The sequence below is a fragment of the Penaeus vannamei genome, chromosome 2 (assembly GCF_042767895.1).
Source record: "Penaeus vannamei isolate JL-2024 chromosome 2, ASM4276789v1, whole genome shotgun sequence".
Lineage (NCBI taxonomy): Eukaryota > Metazoa > Arthropoda > Malacostraca > Decapoda > Penaeidae > Penaeus > Penaeus vannamei.
In genome coordinates, this window is record NC_091550.1 from 16370223 (window position 1) to 16380222 (window position 10000).

The window sequence follows — 10000 nt, forward strand, 5'->3', positions numbered from 1 at the left end:
AGTTAGTAAAAACAGGAAAATAGGAAGCACACTGTAGAAAACTTGCGATGATAGTTTTCCGTGTTTTAAGAACCATTTATATTCAAGTTCTATTTATTTCTCATTAAAGCTTTTATTTGATATTTAGCCCAAACTTTCAACACACATACACATATATAAATATATGCATATACATATGTGCGCGCGTGTGTGTAAGCCATGCCATCAGTAAATTTTTAAAAGATTCTTTTAGTTTTTTAGATATTTTTATTAACAAACTGTATTATGGCTTCTTTTTAATTATCAAATCCCGATGGCTTACGTATTCATGTTCGCAGGTAATAGAAATGCAGTGACGTAAATATTATCACAGAAAATGGATAGAATTTAAAGGAAAACAAGACAATCCAATGTTGAGAACTTTCGATGATTGATTTCGGTGTTTTACACTTTATTTCTGACGAGTTTAATTTGATTTATCTAAATACTTTTATTTAATATATCTACCTTCGTTTATCTATTTTCCACTTCTGTTTTTTTTTCTTTCTTTTTTATTCTATATTTCTATCATTCTAAATTTGGTTTATTTCATGGAAACTTATGCTACAGTATTTTGGTTTGGTGTACGTGCGTGTGTGTGTATAGATATATAGATAGATATGTTCATGTTTATATATGTATATATGTGTGTGAGTGTTTTTGTGTGTGTATGTGTTTGTGTGTGTGAGTGTGTGTGTGCAGAACAGAAATCACGTTCTTTCACCATTATCTATGTTTCTCATTATCTTACTCCTCTTTCTTATTCTTTGATTATCAGCTTAGTAATACTATCATATTGTACGGGTAGTGTGTTTTGCTTCTCACATGTTATAAGCACACAGGTCATTAAGCTCAAATAGGTTTACAGTCAACATTCAAGATCACTTTCGTATAACTCCTGCATTCGAAGCGGGGATGGGAGAGGGGGGGAGGGATCGATTTGCTAGTCCTTTTAATTTTAGTTTCCATTTCGTGGTCATAGGCATATTAATGAGGTTTCAATTTTTAGTTAGAGTATCTTCAGTCTGAAAAAAAAATCTATCTGTAAACTAAAAGAGATCGAACATTTTTTATCCCAATTTAAGTTAAAACCATGCTTATTACCAGTGAATAAAATATTGAATTAAGAAAAAAATATATTGGTCGACACCACAGGGTAAGGATACTGGTTGGTAGATGGATATAAAGATAAAAAGAGATAGCGATAGTGATAGATAGATAGGTAGATAGGATGATAGAGAGAGAACATGAGAAAAGAGAATGAAAGCAAACAAGAAAACAAGAGAAAGGAAACGATGAAATCAATATCAATCAATTAACATAATAAATAACATTGAAAACCCAAAAGTGGACCTGCGTGTGATTCCACACTTGGCATGGAACAGTCTCGAACGTGGGTCTGTGAATTACTAGACCAGCACGTTAACCATTCCTCCACCTTGACGATCTTCCAACTGTAAAGAAATTCATGGTATATTTAAACTAACCATTAATTGCATAACCACAAATGGTGAACTGATACATATATGCATCTGTCTTCTGTATTTTTGACGCAATGCCAGTTGAATAAAGAATCATATTCTACTCAAATTTTAAAGTAACAAATTGTATTAAAGAAGCCATGGAAAGGACATTAGTATTTCAATAGTTGTAATTTTCATTAGTAGTATAAGCATTATATACTTTCATCATTATTATTACTTTCATTATCTCTAAATATATTACCATTTTTATTATCATTGTTATCATTTTTGTTTTGTTGCTGTTATTGTTATTATCTGTCTCTGTGATTATAACATTCCAATGTGCCGTACATAGTAAGTGAAATCATACTTTAATGTAGTCAACTGTCTGTTCATTAAAGCGAGATAAATATACCTTCATTTAACACATTAATATTTAAGATCTGTTTTAAGGAAATATCATCATATTTTCCTATATATATGTTCAACCCTTTTCGTTTTTAATTACATTCCAGCGTTCCAGATATGTACACAATCAAAATCTGCAACTACGAAAACAAGCAAATCACAGTAAAATAGTTAAAGGCCAGTCAGAATACATTAGCGCTTTACCAACCTCCATTGGTTTGACCTGACGTGCAGAGGGGCTGTATATAATCCACTAACCGCTGACTGCTGACCTCTGACCAAAATCGATACTTGGTATAAATCTTTCCGTTTTCCTCCCTGCCAGTTATACATGCGAATGTTCATGCCAATTTTTGGAAGAAATATGATAAAATCAGCATATGTTTGGTGTTTAATTTGAAATTCGTTGTCAATCCTGCAAGCAAAATATGGCGGCACGGGCGAAGCTTTGCGGCGTTTCTCAATTTTGCGAAGGCATTTTTTCCCACTTAGAATAATCAAATCCTTGATCGTGTGTCCTTTATCGTTACCTTATAACATGTTTTGTAAATAAATAACATATTCGATATTTTGTGTGAAGTTCATTACAACGACCAACATTTCCTGGAGTCCTTGCATACTGCGAACAAGTGCAAAATGGCGGAATGGGCCAGTTTTCACTTCGTCGCGCGGTTTACAAACGTCTCCTTTCAAAATTTATTGAGCTCAGACCCATGGTCGTATGAATTATATCGATTGAATATAACCTTTATTTTGTGGATCAGGTGTCCGTTCATAGAAAAAAATCATACCAAATATAGATTTCAGTCAGGTCAGTGGTCACCGATTAGGGGATTATACCCAGCCCTCTTAAAACAAGGCAATGCCAGAGACAGCCAGTGCCATTAACTTCGACAATAAGCGCCACTATCTAGCAATTCAAATCATGAAAGTGGTGCAAAATTTGATGCTTATTGCCTTATCCAGCTAGGTTATCACTTAAAATACAAATTAATAATATCTTAACGCACTGCATCTTATAAAAATATTGTTAACTAACCACAACAATCATTCACTCACATGCACATACACCTTAATCCTATCACATATATTCATAATCTCTCTAACATATACAAGCAAGCATATATGCTTAATATCTGCTTATAATCTACTTATCTGCTTGTTTCCCCTTAATCCACCTGCCTAATTTACCATTTATTTTCCTTTCCCTTCCTATCTACATGTTCATTTGCAAGAATAATAACCCATTGTTAACGACCATGTTTATGTGAAAACTGTCACAAATCAATCTTTTCTGGCACATACCAAATGCCCTCATGTTTCTTGATATAATTGTGTCATATCTTAGTTCAGAGCCTCTAGTAAGGTTGTTTACATTAGAAACGAGATATGAGGGCGTAAGATATACAGAGTTTTCAAGCAAATATTCTTCGCACTCTGCGCTCTAATTCTATGCTGCAGTCAATGTTTGGCAAAAATCTAGAATAAGACCACATGCACATTATGTCTTTACAATACCAATTTCCCCTGTCATACCAGGAAAATGAGTAATACCCTGACATTTTTGACAGATTGTTTGCATGGCTCTGCTGTCAGGAAGCAGACCTATCGTTGGAAAATGTTTGCATCTTACAGTAATATTTCTTTGACACATTTATTGACAAACATGAGTTCATTCAAGAGTGCTAATTTCAATTGCAGTCCACCTGTATCCATTCACCTCAAATTTATAAGAAAGGAACACATGAATACTGAAAATAATATCAAAGCTGTGTATGTCCACACATACACACACATAGAGAGAGACAGATTGATAGATATAGGTGTACATATACATACATACATACATACATACATACATATATATATATATATATATATATATATATATATATATATATATATATATATATATAAATGACAAAAATTTGTTACATGTTATCATGTTTTTAATACCATGTAATGCGTATTAAAGATTGTGCAAAACGCAGCTGCTTCATGTTCACCATTTTTTAAAGAAATAACGGTGAAATAAGGGGACCCAACTGAGGTGAGAAGAGTTGAGATAGATTCCAGTATAAGCAGTAAAGTCTTCTCAAAATATTTCGATTTTAAAAGTTACTAAATATTCATACAGATGCTATTCAATTTTTCTGTGTCGTTGCACCTATTCGGAAATAGATATTCGTCGAGTAACAGTAAAAAAGGAAACTATCGAACGCCTTCGTGAGAATCACATTCCTGCTGCCGCTCCACCGCCACTCAGTTTCCAATTTCGGTTTCCAGTTTCGAAGCAAGGGTGTTGGGTCCACCGCCACTTGAACGACAGCACCAACGTTGGCGGTAAAGTTTTGAAGTACGGCCCTGTGAACTTCAGTAACTTAATACGAGATTACAATATTCAGTTACCTGATATATTATGAGACTTTATGGAAAAAGAAACAGTTTCCACATATTATTTCGAATAAAGGAGAGCCCGCACAGTCCATAAATGGACTTGTATGGACTCTTTTAAATGTGTAGGAAGGAACGCAATGACAAATTACAACTATATTTATTCTGGGATTCTGGTAACAGTTTAGTTTTTTATACTTGCCAAAAAGAATCTGAAAAAAGTCAAGAGTTCACTTAAGAACATTACCCTAAACATTTATGTTAAATGCAGATTGGTCAGCTGCCGTTCCACAGGAAGCAAATCAATATTTTAACTAATATATGGTAATGACATTTACACGAAAAATATCCTTCGGTGTTTCCCAATTGTTGGTTGAAACATAATATATTTTGGAACACCTTGACTGCAAAGTGTATTTTGGATTATAAAGCAGGCGTTTCCAGTGCAAATCTGGTAATACCTGATGATAAAAACTAGGCAGTGAAATATCGCCTAATTGTCCATACAAATTACACTACTTTCTTCAAATGTGCCTTTACATAATGCTACATGATGAAAAATTTAAGTTCCAAGTTGGTGATGTTCAAAATAGTCATGTTTTCAATTCGCGACCTTATCGAAACAGTAATAGTACAATATATTATGCAGTTGTGGATATTTTATGATATAGTATCTCTGAGTGCTTCTGCCGTTCCTTTATTGTAGAGGCAGGTAGGTAAGTAAAGAGATAGAAAGAGAATATATGTGTTTATCTATCTGTGTGTGTCTGTCAGTCTACCCACTTGTGTGTTTGCATTCGTTTGTCTATATTTCTGTGTCTGTGTACCCCTCTATGCGTCTGTGTACCTACCTGTCTCCGCATTTGTACGTCTGTGTATGTGTCTGTCTACCTCTGTTTGTTTGTGTCTATTTCTTTGTACCCCTATTTGTGTCTGTGTACCTCTGTGTACCACTTTGTGTGTTTGTCTATATACCCCTCGCTGTGTTTGTGTGTTCCTCTCTATATGTCTAAGTACCACTGTGTGTGTCTATATACTTCTCAGTATGTCTCTGTACCTTTTCTGTATGTATGTAGCTGTGTCTGAGTACCACTCTGTATAACTATCTCTCTGTCAGTATTTTTTTATGTGAGCGTGTACATGTATATGTGGAGGTGTATTGTATATTCGCGCGTATATGCAAGAGATTGATGAGTGTATGTGCATGATAAAAAATAAGTGCTTTTTTTTACAACGACCATGATATAACTATCAAATCAATTGTTGTCCAAGAGTGTGGCTTCGTCGTCAGAACTGATCGGATCAGCTGGCTCCACCTCGTCCTTAGCCTTCGAGTCCTTCCCCGGCGTGTCTGGCGTCACCTCCGAGTGTCCCTCGAGCAAGGCCGCTGTGTCACACGTGGTGCCAGGATCAGCAAGGGCCGCGTCCAGATCGGTTTCTATGGGCTTTGGCTTCGACTTCCTTTCCGCGGGCTTGGGGACAACTGTGCCCGTGAGAGGCTGGCTAGCTGAGTCGCTGTCTTCTTCCATAGTCTTGGCCTGGCGTTCCAGACGGGCTTGCTGGAGCGACCTTTCCACGCTGTCTTCTTTGCTGATCTGCGGGACAGATCGGAGGTCGAAAGATTATCTTTGAAGTCTTATCAGATTACGAAACGCTCCATTCAGTTTAACTCACTGTGACAAATACCTAAGGAAATTGCAGAACAGTTTAATATCAGACCAAACGATAATTTATTTGAAGCTAGTAAAGAAATGTGAAATCACCTTAGCACCCAAGTCATCACAAGTGAGTAAAACATATTTAGCGATGACGTCATCTTTACCTTGATTACTGGTATCGACTGCATGCTCTGGGAGTCGTCCGAGCTGCTCCGACGCTGACCGGCCTGTGTCCCGTTCTTCGCCTTCTCGTTCGAGTTTCTGCGGATGTCGTCCATCTTGAAGATCGAAGGTTCGCGTCGGTGGCGGCTCTGGGGGCCGGCCCGGGATGCCGCCTCCGTTTCAACAGACGTCTGATGGTGGTCAACCCTTTCTGAGGGTTTGGGTGACTTTTTCTTTTTCATGTCCTTTTGGTGAATGACTTCGTTCAGCTCATGCATGCACTCTTCGGGCATCTTGTCCTTCAGCTTGCCTGCCTGGCCACTGGACCCCTTCCTCCTCCTGCTCCGAGGAGAGTCGACGATGCCGTGTCTGTAGCCGGACTTGGCTTTGGTGGGTGACTCCCGGTGGCTCGACTCGTCCGAGTGCTTTCTCTCTTGGGACTTCCTGGAGGATCTGCTCTGCCCCGGCGCTGCCCGGTGGTTCTCCCTTCGGACTCTGGCCTTGTCCTCGTCTCTGGCTCCCTGAGGATAAGAGTTGTGCCTGTGTTTGGACCTCGAGTAAGGGCTCCTCGGGGCGGACTCGTAATCCCTCTCCAGCATCTTGTCCTTTTCCTTCTCGTGTCTTTTGTGTTCATGTTTCGGCTCGACGGGCTTCTCCTTTACCGGCGTGTCCTTCCCCTGCTTTCGGGAGTCGGAGAGGGAGTCGTCGAACACTTCCGAATGGCCGAGATCGGTCACGTCGTCCGGCCAGGGACCCTCGTCCTTCCCCCGCGGGGTCTCCGCCGGGGGCAGCGCGGGAGGGCCGTCCGGCTCTGCTAAAGGAGTATCAGATGGAGTAGGAACATTGGCACAGACGCAGAGAGGTAAATGCATCATTGCTGTTCTCGTAATCACGAAAATGTTTATTGTCATGATTAATGGGTGTCTGTAATCATATATATATCAGTATTAGTAAGAGGCCATTTTGCTGAAACGGACTGGGTTTGTAAGAATTCACTCACCCGCTGAGGGTTTAGTGACAGCTGTTTTGTCTGGGCCGCTTGTGCCGTCCAGCCGCTGGCGTGGCATTGGAGTCAGGGGCACCACTCGGCCCCACCTGGGGAAGGGCCAATCAGGAGTGATTTTTTCTCTCTCTTCTGTATGTTTGCAAATATACATATATATACATATATATATATATATATATATATATATATAATATTTATATATATATATATAATATGTATAGACATATATATATACATATATATATATATATTTATATATATATATACATATATATATACACACACAAATACATGCGCGCGCGCGCGTGTGTGGGTGTGGGTGTCCTTGTACAGTATATATACATACATAGTATATAAAGGGAAAGAGAAAAAGAGAGAGAGGGAGGGATCGAAAGAAAGAGAAGAAGGATATGCCAAGATGTATAGATATATTTCCAACTTCAACGCCAACATTTGTATATAAGAAAAATATCCCAGAACTCCCTGACCTGGTGGTGGGCGTCTCCGAGCGGCCCTTCCCCGTCCGCGCGTCCAAGGCCTTCCTCTTCTCCGCTGACCTCTCTTGCCTCAGCTGATCCTGTAAACCAGTAAGTGTTTTAAGACATTTTCCACTCTCTTCTTGACCCATCGTCCGAATCCCTTCATTTCCCCAAAAAAATACTCGAAAAAGGTCTAAGCCATACGAAGCCAATTTCCATTTTCTCCTTGACCCATCGTCCGAATCCCTTCATTTCCAGGAAAATATTCGAAACAGGTCTAAGCCATACGAAGCCATAGGCAGGAAACCCCGCCGAAACTCACCCTGAGATCGCAGTTGGCCTCCCTCAGGGCCGCCGTCAGGGACAGAAGGTAGTAGATGATGAGGACGAGGAGGAGGCCAGCGGGGATGACGACGCCCGGGGAAGAGATGTAGTCCACCACAGGGTACAGCGAGGAAGGCAAACCGCCGATGAGCGTGTAGGTCGCCAGCTTGTACATCCTGGGGAAGTCGCTGAAGGGACCGCAGTGCCAAGACGGCTCGAGCCACACCACGGCGTACCTGGGGAAGGTGGCGGGGTTGGGTTCGTCAGTGCTGACATAATACGAAGAGAAGGAAAGGGCGTTGTTTGTCTTGTCGGTATAAAAGTCCTTACCCTCTATCACAAGCCTATAAGCCCTCCCTCTCTCTTTATTCATAACCGCAACTCGAACAAAACAAAACAAAAAATAAAATGCCCTCAAACAAACATCTAAACGCAGCCGACTCCATACCCAACAGGAAGCGTGCAGAGGAAGAGCATCGTCAGCAGGAACAGCAGGTAGAAGTTATTATTATTGGAGGCTTTGAAGACCGTTTCGGGAGGGACGTTGGAGGTGACGACGGCCCACGAACGCACGTACAGCACGATCACGAGCTTGAGGGTGTTGAGAGCAGGCAGCCCGGGCGAGAAGAACATACCCATCCTGGAAAAAGTGTGATGTTATATAGATATTACCTTCGCCATCGTCATTATAGTCATCATCATCGTCCTCAACATCATCATCATCATTAGCATCAAATCGAAACGTATTTGACACGTATTCTATCCGATATGCATCGAATTCTTATTTGTATCCCACAGTAAATAAATCAAACATACTATATCTAATATAGAATGATTCCATGCCTCATCGCACAGTAACTGAGCAGAAATACAAAATAATAAACAATCAAATAAGACATTCCCTTTCTTTTAAACCTCACCAAATCATGCCCTGGTTATTAACAAGATGAAGAATATTTTCCGCTATCTTGAAGTCCGGATACCCAGGGAACTTCTTCTCGAGGTCCCAGCAGCAGCAGCCGTTGAACAAGCGAACCACAACGGCGCGAATGTAGTCCCCTATAACGATGGTCACTACTGTAACGACCTGAACGACCACCGAGAAAAAATATAATGTAGTTAGTGAAATACAAGGTCATTGGGTTTTTTTCTAGGCGGAGTCTGTATTATGATTATTTTCATGTTATTCATTATTATCATGTTCATCATCATTATTGCCATCAGCATCGGCATTGTCATCTTTATAATCACTATCATTATTATCTTAAGGATCCTTGTTATCATTATCATTATCAGTCGCATAGCTATTATCATCGCCATTATTATGATGATTACTATCATTAGTTACCGCCACATAGCCCTCGCAATGCCACGGTCTCCCTCACCAGATCCATAACGGTGAGTTTGATGATCTCTTGACCGAACATGGTTTCCCAACACAGCTTTCTGAGTCGGTGTCTCGCAGGCGTCGGGAGATGTTTGGCCCACTTCTCGGGGTTGTTCTTCATGGGCTGGTCCAAGAAGGGGGTCGTCACCACCGCTGGGATCGTGGTGGTCGTTTCGGTGGAGGTGACGAGGGTCGTGGACTCCGTTGTGGGAGTTGCGGGTGTTGGGGTGGGGCTGGTGGGGGCTTCGGTGGATGGGAGGGTGGGGGAGGGGGCGGGTGGGCTGGTGGTAGGGATTGGGGTACTGGTGGGTAGAGGGGTTGAGGAGGGGGAGGTCTCTGTGGATTCCTGTGGTTCTGTGAGTAAGAAGGGTCTTGGAATAACTTATGTGGTCAGGAATATTGAATCCTTGATTTATATTTACGTCCAGAGTGTCCATTTAAAGAGGGAAAGAACCGAATACGATCTTAAATGATTATTAACAATATCAGCAATCCGATAGGATATTACGGGCCTAAAACAGTTGTTCCGAATTTCCGAATTGCCCGCATTGTTTCCTATATATATTCATTGTAGAATCTACAATAACAGTATCAATTCCTAACTGTACCTTATACCTCAGTAACAATAACATCAAATTACGTTTTCTCCTGATTATTCACCCTGTATACCAACAAACATAAGAAACCCAATGCCTTCAGTG

General features: G+C 40.4%; 1 protein-coding gene across 1 annotated transcript in view; it reads right to left on the bottom strand.

Annotated features, from left to right (window-relative positions):
* Nucleotides 1–4435: 4435 nt before the first annotated feature.
* LOC113823777 (transmembrane channel-like protein) overlaps nucleotides 4436–10000 on the bottom strand; it is a 38678-nt gene continuing 33113 nt past the window's right edge. The window contains exons 15-22 of the mRNA XM_070130702.1: nucleotides 9298–9653; nucleotides 8833–8999; nucleotides 8361–8552; nucleotides 7911–8148; nucleotides 7598–7686; nucleotides 7104–7198; nucleotides 6106–6917; nucleotides 4436–5878 (exon numbers count right to left, since the gene is read on the bottom strand). Coding sequence (XP_069986803.1) covers nucleotides 5540–5878; nucleotides 6106–6917; nucleotides 7104–7198; nucleotides 7598–7686; nucleotides 7911–8148; nucleotides 8361–8552; nucleotides 8833–8999; nucleotides 9298–9653 — 2288 coding nt within the window. The 3' untranslated portion in view covers nucleotides 4436–5539. The remainder of the gene's footprint in view (nucleotides 5879–6105; nucleotides 6918–7103; nucleotides 7199–7597; nucleotides 7687–7910; nucleotides 8149–8360; nucleotides 8553–8832; nucleotides 9000–9297; nucleotides 9654–10000) is intronic.